Source organism: Perna viridis, chromosome 11 (assembly GCF_037379345.1).
Source record: "Perna viridis isolate PV_CMFRI_1.1 ecotype Kerala chromosome 11, ASM3737934v1, whole genome shotgun sequence".
Taxonomy (NCBI): Eukaryota; Metazoa; Mollusca; class Bivalvia; order Mytilida; family Mytilidae; genus Perna; species Perna viridis.
The window spans coordinates 5,877,769-5,898,371 of NC_142455.1; the positions used below are offsets into that span (position 1 = coordinate 5,877,769).

A 20,603-nucleotide genomic window follows, 5' to 3' on the forward strand; every position below is an offset into this window, starting at 1 on the left:
TTCCTGCAATAACTATTTGCAATATGAATATCATGAAGAAGTCAAAGTCAGGACTAATTCAAAGTGAGAAACTACAACAAATAATAGATGTAAGTATGATATAGGTAATGTGATAATTATTACTCATTTCTGTATAAATATCAACTAGAATTAATTCGGAAAGTTTTCATAAAAAATACAAACAAACAAACAAAGCCTCTTCGGCCGAGTAATTTCATTAAAAAATCTTGAAGTTGTTTCAAATTAATGCACAGTGTACTCTATGATGTACGATTACATTCTGTGTCGTAAGAGAAGGCATTTTGCCTAAACTGACGACAGAAAAAAAAAACACATCCATGTCTATAAGAGTAACTTTATACTGATCCGTGTGTGATTATGATCTCAAATATGCAATTTTAGGGTTACTATGACCCTTTCAATGAGATTGATCTCGTCACCCTAGCACCAACTCCATCTGCTGTCTCACCTACTGTCTCAGCAACAATCAGCCCTTAAAAAAATCTGCTAACATGTAACGTCACATATTAAACCAATTAAGTAACTGTCTTTGTAAGAATCATGCAAAATATGAAAATGTGATACACCCCAAAAAAGGCTACATAGTTTTATTTTTGTAATTAAATTGTTTTACGGGTCTATACTATGAAATGTGTAATTATTTATTCAAATCTGCCTGCTCTTCGGAGATAATCAATATTGAAAATCCAATAGATTCTATTGTATTTGAGTGTCATTTACAGAGTTATCTCCCTTAATTTTGAATTCTACAGTGTATTATATACAATTTTTATCTCCTATGAGCACGGGTGATATGAAAAACCAAATGTTAATTTTTGTTTACTAAAGCATTTTAAACAAAATATAAAAAAAAAAAATATGTAGGCTTTCCAACCATGTATCACATTTTGCATAATTCTTAGCTTAGCTTAGTCTGTTTAACACTAAATGAAGAAGAAAAGTAGTTTTAATTTCTGTAAATGTACTCTGTTTCCATGTAGAGAATTTATTTAAGCTACTTAAATAAATTCTCTACATGGAAACAGAGTACATTTACAGAAATTAAAACTACTTTTCTTCTTCATTTAGTGCCAGTTTCTGTAAGAATCTAGCAGTGCATGAAGCATGGTATAAAAACAACCAACATTTTGAAAATTGCCGTCAGAATCAAGATTTTCCAATTCATTTTTTTTTAAATAAATTGCGTAACGATGTCATTGAACTGTACTGAAAAATGACAAATTCAATGACAGATAATTATTATCTTTTAAAATTCTATTAAAATATTTCATTATCGTAAGAGAAGGCATTTTACCTAAACTGGCAACAGAAAAAATACACCCATGTCTATATGAGTAACTTTATACTGATTTGTGTGTGATTATGATCTCAATAGTATTTAAATGCAATTTTAGGGTAACTATGATCCTTACAATGAGTATGATCTCGACACCCCAGCACCAACTCCATCTGCTGTCTCACCTAATTCGAGCAATCCACTGCCAACGTTCTGGAATGGTGGGTCCGGTATTTTACAGACCACTGAAAACCCGTTTTCTTTAGACTACGACTACATGTATGATGGGGATTTTTATGGTATGGACTCGTCTGTGCCGGTGACAGTTAACTCTGACTATATAATCAAGCAAACTTTCACAGAAGAATATCAGCAACTTAGCAGGTACATTTATCATTTTGTGGATTTTTTGTCTTTATTTGTCTATTAACCCTTACTATGCATAGGCTGTTGTTCTCCCGTATTTTTTCATAAGCCTATATATAGGTTTAGCAACTGTTGTCTACACATTCAACAAGTCAATTATTCTGCAATCAAGTAACTGATGTCACAAGTCTGAACGTGATGATACGTGGAGTGCTTTACTGGGTAAATTGACAAATTAATTTCTTGCAAGTTTTGATCTCTTGTCAACCAGTTGTTTTCTGTTGGTCATTAATGCTTTAAGAAATGTAACTTATGTTATTAAAATCGACTGTTTTGTTCCGTAACACTTTATTTTATGTTTTTTCAATAACTATTATTAAAAAAACACATGACAGACTGAGATGATAATGCTCAAAATTTAATGAAGTTGTTATGTATTGTAGAGAGAACAGGACAGAACTAGGCCACAGTTATGACGACATGATGCTAGAATGCACTTTTGCTGGAACGAATTGTGACCCGTAAGTCTGTTACATTGAAGCCTGTCTTAAATGAACCCTTGATAATCCGAAAATCTGTCTAAACCATACATTTTTTTTATATTGTACATTAATTTTAATGTTTTTGTTTAACATGTAATAACAAAAAACCGGCCACATTTTGTTTTGGGTGTCAACATAAGAATTCAAATTTAGATCAAACATATTCTAATGATAAATATCTTGTACGAAAGTAAACGATGTTGTGAACTTGACGAGTAAAATGCCTGTGTCGATCACCAACTGAACTACATAGGAACAAGGTCACATATATATAACAAAAGAATTCGGTATCTTATTAAATTTTAATGGCGTTAATTTTGTTCCTCCGGTGATAATGCGCATAGCTTCCACCTGAACACGCTAACTTGTTGACTAGATATTTGTTGTGGGCTGCCAAATGACGTCACCATAATCAAAATTCAAATTTGAAGCGAATTGTAAAAAATAACGGTCTTCTGATATAGAAAATGCTCAAGTTAGTGGGAATTTGACCACCCACCAAAACCCGTCGTCTAAGAGTCTACGAAAAAAATATATTTCACAGTATAAAAAGGTAAGTATAAGGTGCCCGACAGATTAATGTTCGTAAAACAATGTTATTGAATACGAAAAGAAATATTTCTCACATTCTAAGTCGGTGATTAAAAATGCACGTGACTTTTTAACCAACGGGCAGTTATTTAAAATTCTGGGAGAGTTTTCCCGCCATTTACACTTCCGAGTTCTACAGATTTCATGAGAGAAACAGATTATCCTCCAATGCTCTAGTTGATTACAAAATTTCTCTACTCTCGATAGTTAAATTTTAGATTTTGGAAGCTCGTGGGTTGAAACACGATAAATGTTAAAAAGACACACATCTACATCAAAATCATACTGAAATCTTCATTAAATCGAACGTTCCTATCTTAGACTTTGTGTACAATCATTAAGATTCGGAAAACCTGAGAGCCCTTATCCTTTAACCCTTTGCCTGCGAGATATTCACGTGTTTGTTTACCGTACGCGACGTTATTTTACGGTAACGTCACAAGCGTCACTTTTCCTTTGTTACAACGTCGTTAATTAAACGTCGCAGGCACCTGTTACGTTGTTAATTGAACGCCCTAGACAACCATGTAATCTACAGGGATAAACAATCTATTCCCAGAACACTTACCATGATCATTGTATATTTCTGCTTTTATCGTACTTTAACTGAAGTGTTCTTCACTAGAATACAAAGACGGAATAAAGAAACAGAAACTGAATTTAGCCAATTTTTTTTTTATTCATGATTTTCTATTGATTTACTCCTAACCGCCCTTCTGGTATGAAATCGTTCAAAACATTCCTCTACGCACAGTCCTACATTACAATGGTCATCCGGGCACCAAGTTCTCGCTTTTGCATTGCAAACTTTACAGACTTTTCTCTTTTTATCTGAAATAAAATATGACATACGGTAAACTTTTACAGACTGCTTAAAAATCGCCGCATTTCTGCGAACCGGGAATGTATATATTTTAGCGCTGAAGGTATTTGGTTGCATCTTCTGACCGATCTTTTACCAAGTTCATCATCAGTATATATTTTTTTTTTACATATTACCGTGCTTAAAAACTGGGATATTTCATGTAACTCAAAAATAAACTTGATGTGCGAAAGGCAAGTAATGTTGTGATAAACAGATGGAGAACAAATTAGTTTTTAAGTTTTAACAAGTCATCTACATGTAGTTTTATATATAATAATAGGGGAACGTGTTTCTTGAAATGAAAAACGCAATTTTATTTATATATTATAGTTATTTTGCCTGAACACGAGAAATTCATATAATAAATTATAGTGTTATAATAATCATGTACCTAGGATATAATGTATAAAATGACGTTCAGTCAATCTTAATGGGATGGGGTGATCGGTCTTCCTGTTCTTTTCTTCTCATAAGCGTAATTCCCTATCAGTTCCTGGTTAAGACTGCATGTAAACTCTAAACGACTCATTTTGCTGACTAAACCTCTGTTTTGAAGATAAACTATGTAGCTATTCACTAAAAAGAAAGTGAAACACTTTGAAGCCGAGAAGAAGAATCAGACGTTCAAATAGTGTAGATTTTTAATATTTTTTTTCTATAGATGTAAGTGACTTTTCCAAACAAATTAACGAAACAAAAATAGTACATGTGACCAATTTAATTAAACACATATTTATTAAAAAGACAAGCTAATGGGAAAAAAATATGTTAACTAATTTTCAAAAAAAAAAAATTAAGAAGATCAACAAAGATACATGTAAATATGACCAAAGTATTACCCGGATAATAGCGGAACTTCACATTCAAAAATCTTACCAACTATTCTTAACAAGAGGTTATTGAGAAGTTTCTTCCAAGGCTTCACAGACTTGATACTTAGATCGTATGTAGTAATTTGATGATCAGCTAAATCTACTCCATCCATCATGTAGACGACTTGTGGCATATCATGTTCTGTTCCTCTTGCGTTTGTACGATTTTCTAGTCTGTAGGAGCTATAATAACTTTCGGCATATATTTGTGTGTCAATTGTGAGTTAGGTCCCTTTGTCTGTAAATAATAGTTTGCGTCATTTTATTTAATAAATAACATTTTGATCGGAACATTTGAGCCGACAAAATCATAGCCAGTCATTTATGGAACATTTTAGGATATGGCAGACATAAATATATTTGTGTGGATAAAGACGACTATATGTAGAAGTTTTATCTTTTAAATCTCTTAGCTTGAAGAATGAAGTTTGATGTTATTTCAGATGATATCTGAAATATCATAAACTAACCTCAACATGATTTGAAAAAAGATAATTCCATGAAATACGCTATAATTTATTGGCAATTGATTTAACCACTATTTGCTACTTGTCGATAACTACGTGGTGAATTTTCCCATAGTAAGGCCCCACTAAACTTGTCACAACATCATACCCCATTCCATGTGTGCTATTTTGTCTAGCCATATATTCTTTTCCCTAAAAAATAGGGGTACATAACCAATTGAATTAAAAAGGCATATTATAACGCACAAATGCATTTTCCCGTCTTTTAATGTGTAACAACTTTTTCGTTTGATAGAACACTATCGCAAGAAAATGTAACGGACTGTTTCATTACTAAGTTTGATTTCTACATATTATATAATTGATATATCAAAAGTTTGGTTTAAATTAAATTAAACTCTTTCTTAAATTCATGATACCTCATGATTAAAAACTTAAAGAATGTACATGTATATTAGAGATATTTTTTCAAACTTAAAAAAAAACACTTTCAGATTTTGAATTGAAGAAAACATACCAGCATAAAGATCCATACTAAGAGTATAACCAGTGTCAGGCTCTGCCAGGACCCAGAGTTTTGCATGCCAGCGATGGGCCTTCTTTGCCGGCATGTACTGAACCGTGTAGTCTTTTCCTTTGTGTCCTACCATGCTTTCATCTACGGTTAAATCCTGTGCTGCAGCATAATTGTCCTTGAAAGTTTTATTCAGCAAATCTAGAACTCTTCTTACTTTATGGGCAGGATCATGGTGATAATTTCCAAGCGGAATCGCCAAATTACTGCTATTTGCATGAAGGCACTGCAAAATCAATTGAAACCGATCATAATTTTACTGAACTCTGGTGTATTAAACAGCCAAGTTTCCTGGTTTTCGGTCCAATACGATTCAATTGTGGGTTGCGAATAACACCCATGGCAAGCTATAAGCCAAGGAAAGCTGACATTTCTTCTTCCGTAACATTGAGCCAATCCTTCGAACACGAGTTTGGTTCCATCTTTTCAAAACTACTTGCAATTTTCTGATGAGCGTTTGTTTCCTCCACTAAAATACTAATCACATTTTCAATTTCATCCGACGACAACCAATTGAAATACGCTAATGGAGTTGCGTTTCTATCCGGAGCATTCCTCGGTCCACTTTGTTCCGAAAAAAGTCTAATTTCATACGGAAATTCGAAGCTGTTAGAACCTTTAACGGTCCATAGAAAGTCAATGTCAATTTCATCATCACTTTCATCTTCATTATCATCACTACTCTCCTCGATTGCACTTTTGTCTGACGCGGGATCTAAGTCGTCCCCCATTTCTATATCCCGGGAGGAAGACGCTCCCTGAGGATCTGTGACGTTGTTATAGTGACGTCATAGATATATTGACGTCGTCATTTTTTTCGGAAAAACATCTTGATTTTATTCCTCAACAACTTTTTTATCAAATGCACTCCAAATACATACTAAATAACTATTAATGTGAAGACCTAGAATTTTCCTACTCACTTCAAGATTTTCGATTTTACATATTTGATTTTATCAAACAACTTTTTTTATTTACAAGCTTAAAAAATCTTAAAAATTCATTCTTGCAATTGTGGTGGTAAAACAAAATACTGAGTAGTACTCCATCTAAAAATCATGGAAAATGTGATTAATGGTTGGAGAGCCAACATATTTTTATTTTTGATATTTCGTTTAAAACGTTAAACACGACCATTAACATGTGGTTTTTCATATAACCCCTTTTCATAAGAGACATAACTTTTATAAAATTCAAAATTAAGGGAGATAACTCTGTAAATGATACTCAAATATAATTTAAACTATTTGACTTTCAATGTGAATTATCTCTTGAGAGTAGAAAGATTGGAATGAATGATTATGCATTTCATCATATACAATGTACATAACAAAAATTAAAATGTGAAGCGTTATCACATATCACAGATTTTGCATGATTCTTAGCTGGAGTACTTCTTACGTAAATAACAGACAAATATAATTTCATATTGCTATAGGGTATCGAAGACTGTTGTGACACTCGATTATGGAAACTGTTATACTTTACAGTCTGCAAGATACATAACGGGGACCAGTGGGTCACTTGGAGGTAAATTGTATTAATAAGTTAGTTGAACAAATTGGAATTTAATTTTGATATTTGAATGGTCTCCCTTTCAACGCAAAATAGATAGCTTGGTCGAAGTACATATATAACATTTATTTTTACAGTTACAGTTTAAAGAAATAAAAATATTTCAGTTAAATATAAAGAGAATAGATATGGTGAATATGTCAAAGAGGCAACAACCAGCCCTTTAAAAAAAGCTATGATGCTTTTGTCGTCACCCCAACACCAACTCCATCTGCTGTCTCACTACTGTCTCAGTAACAACCAGCCCTTTAAAAAAATCTGCTAACATGTAACGTTACACATTAAACCAATTAAATAAATTCTCTACATGAAAACAGAGTACATTAACATAAATTAAAACTAGCTTTCTTCATCATTAATTGTAAGAATCAAGCAGTGCGTAAAACATGGTATAAAAAACAACCAACATTTTGAAACTTGCACAGTCAGAATCAAGATTTTCCAATTCATTTTTTTTTTAAATAAATTGAGTAATAATGCCATTGAAATGTACTGAAAAAAATGAACATTTCAAGGACAGATAACTCTCATCTTTTAAACATTCTATTAAAATATTTCTGAGCAAATCCAAAGATGCAGAGATCAATATTAGTCTTTACAAATAGAGAAAGTATCATTGAGTGAAATTATATTTTGACATGAATGTTTCTGATTTTTCCCATTTTGCCTGATTCTTACAAATACTTACACTTACATGTAACACTACCTTACTCTCGGCGTTTTTCTAAATCGTTAGAATACAAAAGCATTTTACGAGGTATTAACAGAAATCAGTTTGAATAATTGATAAGTATTGCAATTTAATTGCTAGAAAATCAATAACATATCAACACCCGGTTTGAAGCACGTGTGATGAAATGACATGAACTTAAAGCTAATAAAATACTTTTGTTTATACCCTCGAGCTAGCTTCATTTGCAAACGTATTGTGTTTATAGTCTGTCTGTCCATACTTTCTATATTCCATTTTGCAGAGGGGTCCGAATTTTGTTTCTTTTACCCTGTCTTCACTACTGAATGGACTTTATTACATATTCCCACTATGCACCTTCTAATTATAATTTTATAAATGTCATATTTCGATCCAAATCAATGAGGTCAAAAAGTGCATTACATTGAATTGGGACGGGTAGGTGTACCAATTTTGTGAGCATTTTTTTTACTAGTTTAACCTGTGGCGAACCGTATTTTAGTCTTTTCCGTGAATCAATCTTAATGCTTAAGTACCATTCTGTGCAAGAATGAGACAATGAGTGGCATTTTTCTCAATTTGGTCTTTTTTGCCTCAAATATAATAATTATATTCATATACATCTAGAAAAGCTATTTAAATTTATCCTGAAGCGTTCGTGACGTAGATATTTTTGACTGCTTGTATGAGGAAAAACTAAGGGATAATTTTCCCGCCATATTTCCATAGTGCATTTCAACTAAATTTGAACAATCAATATCTTAAAAAGGCAAACTTTATAAACACTTTGACTGTTATTTCTTGAAGATTTGAGGTATATATACTTGGATAATGCAGTAAAATCTCTGTGTATTTTTACTTCATGTGCCATACCTTATACATATTTTGCCTAATTCTTAGTCAGAGAAGTACTTAAAATATGTAACTGCAGCATATTTGTGCAAACAAATATTTTTGTACAATTTTGTAATAACCAATATATATCTGTTACATTTTAGGTATGTCCTTAACGATAAATCTAGAAAATCACGAAGCGTTTGAGAAGATGACTGAAAGCTTTGGTTTGCGTCTTGTGATCCATGAAGTTGGCAGTTTTCCTTTACCTCTTGAGAAAGGAATGACTATATCAGGGGGATTTGAAACGTCACTCGCACTGAAGATGGTAAGTTACTAAATGATTTATCTCCAAAACCGTTAGGCTTAGCCATTTTTTTTCAATTGCTGAAATAATCCTTATTATGAGGCCAACAAAAGTCGTCGGGGATCAAAGTGGTCAGACGACTCTTTGTAAGAGTTATTGTCCTTTAAGATGAAAATGACGTTTCTTTTTTTACAGTTTGTAGCCAATATCTTGAAAACTATAATAGAAAGAACCTTTGAACTGCTGAAATGATCCTTATGATAATTCCTACCAAAGTCTTCTTAAGTAGCTGTCTTTGTAAGAATCATGCAAAATCTGAAAAATGTGATACACACCAAAAAAGGCTACATATTTTTATTTTTGTAATTAAGTTGTTTTATGGGTCAACACTATGAAATGTGTAATTATTCATTCAAATCTGCTCTTAGGGGATAATCCACATTGAAAATCCAGTAGATTCTATTGTATTTGAGCGTCATGTACAGAGTTATCTCCCTTAATTTTGAAATATACAGTGCATTCTATATAATTTTTATCTTCTAAGAGCACGGGATATATGAACAACCAAATGTTAATTTCTGTTTACTATGACATTTCAAACAAAATATCCGAAATAAAAATATGTAGGTTTTTACCCATGAATCACATTTTGCATGGTCCTTAGCTGGAGTGCTACCTAAGTCAAAATTTTTGGACAACTTCCTGTTATATTCATTGCCCTAGGAGGCTCTTGTTTTTTTTTTTTTTTTTTTTTTTTTTTTTTTTTTTTTTTTTTTTTTTGTATTTTGCTAATATGGAAGGGAACATAAGAAAATAGAGAATTGCTTGGTTTTGGTACAATGGGGTCTTAAAGTCTCGTTCTAGTTTCATTTCCCTACAGGAATTTCTGATGTGGAACGTATTGAAGTCCGAAGACCGGTCTGCATTTTCTTGTTTACTTCCGTGATCTCAAAACGCTGTTTTGCAATGTAAAATCTTCTATTTACGCTTTTTCTCAACACTTTTATCATGTAGAAATTGATATTTGTAATTTTTAATAGTATTTTTACGCGAAAATATGTTTTGTTTTAATATACGGAACTCAACGCTCTGGAAATTAAATCTCCATGCATTGAGTGGAAGACTATGACCCATTCTGGTAAAACAACGGAGACACATGACGAGACTTACCAACCCTATTAAAATAAAACTTGACCTTAACAGCTTGAAGATAGATGTAAATTCTTCAATTCGACGTGTTTGTCAACAGATGGGTGTAAATATTTATTATATCAACTTCAAACGTCTGTCACAAATTAGTTAATTTAAACCCCGTCATAAATTTAAAAAAAAAACACGTTGTTTGCCTCGCAAGAACAATAAGTGGCCACGTTTAGTTTTTATCGCTTAAATATCCCATCGAGCATGTACGTATACTTTGTTTATCTTGTAATTTATGTACGAGTTGACTTGTTAATCGTCTTTTACCAATCGGGTTGCTTGTTTAGTTTTCCCGTTGCTTTCTTCGCATTCATTACTTTGATATTTTTGACTTTTCCCACATCATGCTTCTTTTACAGACAAGAATTGAAAGGCAAGGAAGTCCTTACGGAGAATGCGAAGACCCTGTGGCATATTTCAAAAAACATTCTGTTCGCTATTCCACACAGGTTTGTATTTATTTAGTCCTGTAAATCCCGCCTTAACGACCAACTGCATTTATCAATTTATCAATAACTTGTTCTGAACAGACTTGGATTTAAACATCACTACGTAGTTACTGATGGTGTGTTTGTATTTTTTAACCGATTATATGAAGTATCACTTTAATGGCAATACTTAAACATGTTATACAAAATAATTTTGTTTGCTCACCGAGAACCACCCAATCAAAAAGATTGAAATCAAATTGAATTATATCTGCCTGTGAAGTTTGCATGTGTACATAAATCAGTTTTGTACAAATTTGAGTTGTGTTGGAAAGAGTAGTCAGGGGAACCAAGGTTATAGCGGAAATCAAAAGAATGTAATCCAGGGACAAAGACCAGAAAACAAACAAACACAATAAAGAACATAAGGTAACTAAAGTAATGCATACAAAGTAACAAAAGTAAATCAGGAACTCGGACTCCACTAAAAACTGGGAGCATTGACCAAATACACCGAACAGAAAGCGTCCTCTGCTGGAAACACCCGCCGAGTTGCTCATGAAAATTCAAGTCCGGGGTAGACGAAAGAGAAAAGGAAAACTATGACACGATGAACAACTCAGTTTTCATGGTGCAAATGGATACATCGTAACAATCCACGAGTTCATGATGACGACTATAATTAAACTTCTGTAGTGATGACTTCAATCTTGTAGCAACATAATAATAATAAAGGTTTTTTGCATTCTCTGATGCATGAAGAATCGAACACATGTATATAGCAATGATGCTCGGAGTAACTTAGAATGAAAAGAACATTTTAAATATAATTTAATATCAGAAGTAATCGGAAATCTGCGTCTGCGAGACCCGCGGTTACTATATCCAATGAGAAACCTTCGTACAAAATCGTGATAAGAGAATTCATTTGCATATTCAAAGGATTCTGTAAACTAATTTGCACACAAAATTGACTTTTGTGACACAAAATAGACTTTTGTCTCACAAAACTGAATTTAGTGACACAGAATTGCTTTTTGTGACACAAAATTAAAAATTTGTATTATGTTATGAATTTTGTTAATCCGAACTCATATTTGTTGAATGAAATTCACTTTTGTCTGTACAAAATTGAATTTTGTAATTGTAATTGTACATGCATATTATCCACTATCAAAATAGTATAATTTAACCTTCTTGTGATTTTGAAGTTATGAAAACAAATCGATAATTCATTCAAAACAAAGTTAAAAACTGATTTCAAGATTCTCCACTTTGACTAAATTTCATTAGGTAGAAAGACTCCTACTTAAGTATTTACGTAGTTATGTTATCCTTTTTCTGTAATCAAACATGCATTAGAATATTATGCAACTATTGTCTTAGTCGCAAGTCAACTATATTCTATATCCGTGTCGTTCAGATCTCTTTTTTTTCTGTAAGAAGAAGGCATTTGTTACCTTTCTTCTAGTTGTTATGCATTTGCTTTTTCCAGAGCTGTTTACAAGAATGCTTGGAGACTCTAGTGTTCAAAGGTTGTGGGTGTAATGTTGGTTACTTGCGAGACGAATTCGTATATTTTTCAAGTACATACTCGTCAATAAATCCATTACCAACAAATTCCACAGGGAATGTTACCGTCGGATATAGTACAGCAAATGATGAAGAATCGACGACAGAGTATAAGGGATGTTTTTCATCCGACGGTAGGTGTTAAAAGTTTTATTTCAAAATTAACTCAGCCAGGTTGTGTTAGGGTACTAATGAACTAATTTCTTCTTCAAATACATTGAGCTAGAGATGTTCAGAAAAATCTGACTGAAAGTGGGTTATTATTTGACGAAATGTGGCTGTTTCTCATTATCGAACGAAATGAAAATCAATAATCATTTCACATATATACAAAAGTTAAAGTTTATAAGGTAACAGTAAAAGAAATCAGAAACTGCGGATTTTTACAGAGTTATTTCCCTTAGTTGTTGTGTACACCCTTAAAACACGAACCATATTTCATTTATTTGGCTATTATAATTATCTTGTTTTCCAAATACGAAATGTGTACATTAGAACGTATTACTGATTTTTTCCATTATCGAAGGGACAGAAACTTGCATATAACTTTCAACTTGTAAAACATGTTAAAATAATCATAATTATTCACTCTTCTCACACCAAATTTACATTTCTTTTTACAGAGAAATCATGTTATAACAAACTGAGACGCGATTATTTGCGACGAACATCTGAAATCTGCACTTGTCATCCACCATGTTTGTAAGTAGACATACATAGATGTTATAAATTAAATATCGCATCGAATTCGACCGCGATGTGCATGAGGTTAGATTGATCTTTGATAATTGATAATCACCTGGTGTTTCTTTATTTAAGTAGCACTCCAGCAAAGAATCATGCAAAATGTGATTCATGGCTGAAAAGTCTACATATTTTTATTTTTTGATACTTTGTTAGAGGTGCCATTGCAAACAGAAATTAACATTTGGTTTTTTTATATAACCCATGTTCTTAGGAGATAAAAAAATATATAGGATGAACTGTAGATTTCCAAATTAAGGAAGATAACTCTGTAATTAACGCTCAAATACAATAGAATCTATTAGATTTTCAATGTTGATTATCTCCTAAGAGCAGGCAGATTCGAATGAATAATTACATTTTTCATGATCTCGACCTATAAAACAACTTAATTACAAAAATAAAATTATATAGCCTTTTTTGGGGTGTATCATATTTTTAAGATTTTACACGATTCTTACAACGACTGCTACTTAACTACATTAGACAATTGAATAAGCTGATCAAACTATATCATTACACTTTTAAATTGACTGCAAATTTAACGATTTACATGTAATAATATACAGTAAATCTGTCTTAACCAATCTCTGAAAAGGGTTTGTAAGTCTCGTTCTAGTATCATTTTCCTTACCGGAATTTCTGAACGTATTGAAAACCAAAGATCGATCTGCATTTGATAGTTAACTTCCGGAATCTAGCAACGCTGAATTACAATGCAATTTTTTTTGTATTTTATGTTTTCCTAACACTTCTGTCATGACGAAATAGATAATTTGTCATTTTTTATCGGTACTTTTGCACGAAAAATGTTGTGTTTATAATAATGAACTCAACGCTCTGTAAGTAACAAGTTTTTACGTATTTGATTCTGTTTGTTTGTTTGTTTGTTTGTTTGTTGGGGTTTAACGTCCGAGCAGTAATATTTCAGCTATATTCAGACGATGAACATGAAATGGATGATAAAATGAACATGAAATGATGATGTAATGAAAAAGGGATGGGACACAAGGATAATGGGGTCGACATATTTTGATTGCCACAGGAAATAGGGAGACATGGGTAGGGTCGGGCAATTTAGCCTCCTGTGGCGGAGCCCTATGGTTCCTACTCAGGCCTATTCTTTTAACACCCGGACCTGCACGGGGGTTTATGTATTTGAATGGTAGACTAGTACCAATTCTTGTGACACCACCAGGTCACATGACGAGACTTACATACCCTATAATCATAAAACCTGTCAAAGATAGACATTTTTCATAGTCTCTTTATATCAATTTAAATGTATTTTGAACCTTGGCAAACCAAACACTTATCTAAACTAACCAAATCTTTAATTTCCGAAGGATATGTTCCACTGTACTTTACTTTGCATTTAGATAAATGAAATAATATAAGAAAAATATAACTCTGTAAAAATGTGATATATGCCATTAATCAAAACTACTACTGATTGTGACTATTATGACGGCGAAAACAACGGACCAAGAAACATTTATGAATTGATGGCAAGTAAGATTCGTAATTACTTGCTATTGATATGAAGAAATTAATCTTATATAAATTATTTATATGTAATACGCTTTAAATAAACGTGTACCAGTACAGATGTTGTTTGGGAAAAGCACTGAAAGTTACAGAAATTTCCCTAATGGTTAAAAATGGTTCTCAATTAAGTGTAAGTATTTGTAAGAAACAGGCAAAATGGGAATAATCAGAACCATGCATGTGAAAACCCCACCGATCTAACAATATAACTTCACTCAATGATTCTTTCTCTTTTTGAAAAGACTATTATTTGATCTCTACATCGCTGGATTTGCTCAGACATTTTCTCCATAGAATCTTAGAAAAATGAATTTTTGACAGAGTTATCTGCCCATAAAGTATTCATTTTCAATGCATTTCAGTGAAATTGTACACGTAACTCATTGGTCATGCATAATATGGAAAATCTTGTCGGATTTTCCTTGATACTAATGGTGCAAATAGTCAAATTACATTATCAAAACTGTGTTTTCTTATACCATGTTTCACCTGCTGCCTGATTCTTACAGGCACGGACACTTAAATATAAACTTATACGGTAAACATAAGAAGGGTACTAATAACATAAATGGTAATTCAAAAAAAAACATACATGGAGGTAGACTTAGGGTAAGGGACATAACCCTTACAAATCATTGGAACGTTTGTATTCAGCATTTTACATCAATGTCATGCAAGCATCAATGTAACTTGGATTTATTTCATTCTGTGTCAAATAAAAGCTTGATAGGCTTGGTGAAATTGAATATGATATAAACATATCACTTATTTCTTGAGTTACGTCCCTTACCCTAGGTCTACCTCTGGCACAATCTTTCTTTTGGAAAAATTAATCTGACGTTACTGGTTTCTGTCCTGCCGTTTGATCTCGTAAATACTGTGAACGTATTAATTTTTGTGGTTGCTAATTTCCACGGATTCTGTATAGTGAACATATTCGCGGGTATCAATTTTTGCGGAATCATAAAAATGATAAGCGTTATATAGTGTTAAAATCAAATTTGCACGTACTATTTTTCGCGCTTTTCTGTCTAGCATGAAAATATCGAAAAATTAATGGTTTCTTTCTTTCTTGATATAATTTGAATATGATATATTTGCATTAATTCTTTTGAACATTACATGACAAAGATTATTATAAGTTAACACATATTCAGTTCACAAACACTTTCCTCGCTGTTCATAGTGATGAGACAACATATGTTTCGAAATTATCACAATCTTTATTTACAGTGAGGATTCGTACTCAGCCTCGTATTCTGGAGCAACATGGCCACACAGTATCAAGTTGGTAAGTAACATGAACATCTGAAAGCTCCACGCAGTGACAGACGTTCGTTTCCTCTCTTTCTAACCGCTGCAGTCAGGCCTTTCGAACGTCATTTGACAATCGGATAACGTCGCGTAAAATCATTCACATTTTCTCGACTTAGCAAAATTCTTGCATTTTCTGAGAGGACTGTCTAGAAGGAATTTCGAAGGTCAGACGCTGTTTCGGAGCTTGACACATCTGCTTTGGATTTCTGATATCCTAAAGTACATGTTAAGCAAATAATCATACAGAAGACGATATAAGCTTTCGTTATGAAAGAAATAGATCCAGTATTCCCTACTGGTCATATTCACCTCATTGAAAAATTGTACTTTTTAAATTGGATTTAAGGAAAATGTTTTATTTCATTTCCCTACACTCGAAAACTTCAAAATTAAGGAGGTATACCTAGGGTAAGGGACACAATTCTTAAACATCATTGGAACGTTTGTATTCAGCATTTTACATTAATCTTATATAAGCGTCTAATTAACTTGGATGCGTTTTATTCTGCTTCAAACGAAACGAGGCTTTGGTGAAATTGAGTATGATGCAAGCATATCACTGATTTCATGAGTTATGTCCATTACCCTAGATCTACCTCCTTAATCTTAAAACTAGTTTTGGTCCTGAGAAAATTGACAAACTGTTCGACTTATTGTCATTTCCTTTAACATAATTCTATGGAAAAATGCATTGAAAATTTTCTGAAGTTCCTTTTAAAAAACAAAACCTGGATAAAACATCAAGTACTAAAATAAATCTACATGTACATTCCGAGACAATAAACAGACCACATCATTTAAACACATTTTAAAACATACTTTCACGTAAACCATAACAAAAATGAAAAAAATGAAAAACCATTTTAATTAAAATGACATAGCTGGTTTTTTATTTGTTATGGTTTTTTTTTTATTTATGTGTAATATTTGAATTGTGTCTGAATTTATTGATGTTATTCTGTTGTTTAAAAAAGCAATGCCAGTTTTGAGATGAACGACTACAATGTTGTCTTGTTTTGTTTTTCAGTTTGTGTTTAGTGTTTTTCGTATTGTTTTCTTGCGTTTTAGAGAAATATTTTTTTTTCTTTTTCTTTAGGATGAATTGAAGAACGCGACGTGCGACAGATACAACCTTACAGGTTCTACTCCTGCTGTTGCAGTTGACACAAGTTGTCCACTGGATTCATTGGATGAAAACGCACTAAGGTATTACTACAATATTTTCTGTCAGTTGATATAGGTGTCAGGATTGTTAAAATACTGCGCTATTAGGGAATTAGTCCTAAGGTAAGGGGCACGGCTCTTACAAATTACAGGAACGTTTGTAGGCAACATTTTACAACAATATCATGTAAGCATCTAAAGTAACTTTGACTGATTTTATTCTGTTTCAAAGGAAAGCTTGAAAAGCTTAAGCGAAATTAAATATGGTACAAACATATCACTGACTTCAAGTGTTATGTTCCTTTTCATAGGTCTATCTCCTTAGTAGTTATGTTATATATGATGCACCCATTTAAACCAAACTCGCACACACCCGATTTATATTCTCAAAAAATTCTTCCCAAATACACGATAGCATATACATCTGTGAGACGGCTTGTTACTTAACGAGTGCAAAGTAGTTTATTTATGTCTGAACAAGATATTGTTTATGGACAAGTTATCAGTTTTTTACCCATTTCGTGTTTAATACATAATAACATCAGTTTGGAGGTCGAGATGTAATGTTCTGTCGAGACGTTAAAAACTGACGTTATTATGTTTATCGGCGACGTAACAGTCGATTTGACGTAACATTGTCATTGGAAATTGCCGTTATTTTACTGTCAGTAGGATAACCGGAAGCCCTGCGTAGGGAAATATCAAATCACAGGTGGTTGCTGAGGAAGCAAATATGGCGGCGTTTTTCAACGTCATTTTTCGAACAGCCAATACACACGTCCAAACGTCGCGGAAGGTCACTGATTAAGGCGGATCACATTTTGCTCTAAAATGCACTTCTGGTTGTCCTACTGTGTATCACGACAGTAGCCTGACTAGCCCCAGGTGATAGGAACAAGGTAAAAATAGTAAAGTTACCGATAATAATAAATATTCTGCCATGATCGCGAAATTTGAAAAAAAAAAACACCATCTTTTGTTTGTAAACAAGTCTATGCAAATCAACAGAAAACATTTCAACGATTCTTTAAGTTTTACTTTGTTTACAGCTCAAACTTTCTTAAGGTCCACATCTATTTTGAAGCCTTAAATTATGAAGAGGTTAAAGAGGAGCCTTTGTATGACGTAAGTAAAACAGAGGACATTTTTCTTTTGCCTATAAAAACAATAAATGATAATAAGATGCTTATTAACCAAATTTAATAACTGAAATTCCCTGTATTAAACTTTAAGTACTTCTCCCGTCTAAGAATCAGGCAAAATGTGTATAAGGTGTGGCACATTAAGTACAAATACACAGAGATTTTACTGTATTATCCCAGTATTTATACCCCATAAAGTCAAGAAATTACTGCCAAAGTGTTTGTAAAGTTTGCCTTTTTAAAATATAGACAGTTCAAATTTAGTTGAAGTGCACTATGGAAAAGTTTTTCCTTACATACACAGTCAAAAATATCTACGTGACCAATGCTTCAGGATAAATTTAAATAGCTTTTCAGTTGTTTTCTAGATGTATTTGAATATATTTGAGGCAAAAAAAAAAAAAAAATTAAGAAAAATGATGTGCCACTCATTGCTTGATTCTTATACAGAATGGTTCTTAATACGCGAAATTGATATCATTTTCAAAAATAGAACCACATTAATCAAACTTACACATGTTCAAATAGAAAAAAAAAACACAATAGTTTTTCATATTAATAAAATGCTAAAACGAATTGAATTGTCATCGATACTATACAATTATTTGATCCTATTTAACAAATATTTACTCTACGTGCACAATAATCTACTTCAGGAAATTATTGATGCTTTCAAAGATATTTAGATATTTAGTCCATACATTTGTTTGAAAATGACATTAATTCATCTTGAAACATAGCATACTTTGGTGTGAAAATAAATAAAGAACAGCAAAGCATTTAAAAGCGTCAACAAGAAATAATATTTCCGATGACATTATTTAACCTGAAAATAATTTAAACTAGTAACAATTTATTTTTAGGCAAACCAAATAATAGCCGATGTTGGAGGATCCCTTGGACTATGTCTAGGATTTTCATTACTGTGCCTTTTTGAAGTTTTTGAGGCAATTTTGGAAAGCTGTCGTGTTCTAAGACTTAAAATAACGCAAAAGAACCAAGTCAAGTCGAAACCTGATCTAAGTTAGAATGTTTATAATCGTGTGTATAAAAGACAATATCTTTATTTATTTAAAATAGATGATACGTGTCCTTAAACCAGTGCTGAATTATCGGTCCAAGGCTGGACATATTTGCCTGAAGCAATATTAGACCAATATGATCAGACTTGAACTTCGTTATGATATCTTTATAAATTAAATACGGATTTGTTAGTTTATTTAATTTAAACAGTCTAAGTCATTGAAATGTTCAATTCAAAGATTGGCATATTACCTACCATATCCACATGTTTGTTTTAAAGTAAGTTTCCACTATTGCCATGTAGACTTTTTTTAATAACTTCCGAAGTCTCCCTTAAGTTTCAAAGATTTCATCAGATCGGTTCAAAAAAGGTGGAATGAAAAGTTTTTTGCATTAGATATGTCGTAATATCGTGCAACGCTTGTAAGAGATTGAATGAAAGTGTTAGATCTAGGGTAAGGGAAATATCTCTTGAAATCAGTGATATGTTTGTATCAAATTCAATTTTACCAAAGCCTCTTAAGCTTTTGTTTGAAGCAGAATAAAATCAATCCAAGTTAATTAGATGCTTACATAAGGTGAACATAAAATGCTGCATACAAACGTTCCAATGATTTTTAAGAGTTGTGTCCCTTATCCTAGGTCTACTTCTTTTAGCATACCCTCGGGTTTATGGGATTTCCCAGTTTTGCATTTGTACAAGTGTGTGATTCTTATTACAGGTGTTAGATTTTTTATATCTTCAGTTTGTTTTGTGTGTCGATTCAGTGTTGATGCATTTGCTGACAGCATCGGCTGCTGTCTGCAGTATTGAAAGTGTAAATGTTGTGTTACCCCAGCTGTCCAGTGTTTATGGCAGTTTATTTTATTATTATTTAAACCAGATGATTAGTGAAAAGCGATGGGGTCAGTTCATTGTCTATTGAATGGAGGTAAAATGTGTAATCGAAGTATTAAATCTTTTGGTCGGACTAAATAGTTCGTCAAGTGCATACCTGGACATCGTATCGTCATTGTATTTGAAAATCTTCACTTTATTATTATGTAAAATGTGAATGTACATTTTATGTATAAATTTCCAATAAATATACGATTTGTTTTTGTTTTTTTCAATCATATATCATTTCCGCATTAAGAATAACAAACAAACACATGTATAATATTCCATATTAAAATCAGACACTTCCAATGGTAGAGGTGGTTCTGGTTGCAGAACAACCCACCGATAAAAATGACGTTTTTGGTCTTCAAATGGTTATGGCTTTTTTTCTGTATACTGAGCTGTATTTAAAAAATACATTCATCTCCTTCATAAATCAACCAAATCAAGAACGATAACTTTTATAACGTGCAAATTTCATAAATCATCCAAATCAAGAACGATAACTTTCAGAACGTGCAAATTTTATAAATCATCCAAATCAAGAACGATAACTTTTACCCTACCGGTGCACCTGGTCCATGCTCCCAGTTTTTAGTGAAGC

General features: G+C 32.5%; 1 protein-coding gene and 1 long non-coding RNA gene across 2 annotated transcripts; one reads left to right on the forward strand and one right to left on the reverse strand.

Moving 5' to 3' along the window:
* Nucleotides 1-3,483: 3,483 nt before the first annotated feature.
* LOC148602724 (uncharacterized) lies at nt 3,484-6,304 on the reverse strand. The gene is made up of 4 exons (XR_015916673.1): nt 5,518-6,304; nt 4,538-4,771; nt 4,053-4,237; nt 3,484-3,627 (listed from the first exon to the last, which is right to left on the reverse strand). It is a non-coding gene; the product is annotated as an uncharacterized LOC148602724 (long non-coding RNA).
* A 2,581-nt stretch (nt 6,305-8,885) lies between these two features.
* LOC148602725 (degenerin unc-8-like) lies at nt 8,886-20,114 on the forward strand. Its single transcript, XM_088553307.1, has 7 exons — nt 8,886-9,002; nt 10,541-10,630; nt 12,105-12,289; nt 15,707-15,764; nt 16,887-16,996; nt 18,004-18,079; nt 18,960-20,114. Exons 1-7 carry the CDS (start codon nt 8,886-8,888, stop codon nt 19,122-19,124), a joined length of 801 nt encoding a protein of 266 aa, XP_088409433.1. The 3' UTR covers nt 19,125-20,114.
* The last annotated feature ends 489 nt before the right edge of the window (nt 20,115-20,603 follow it).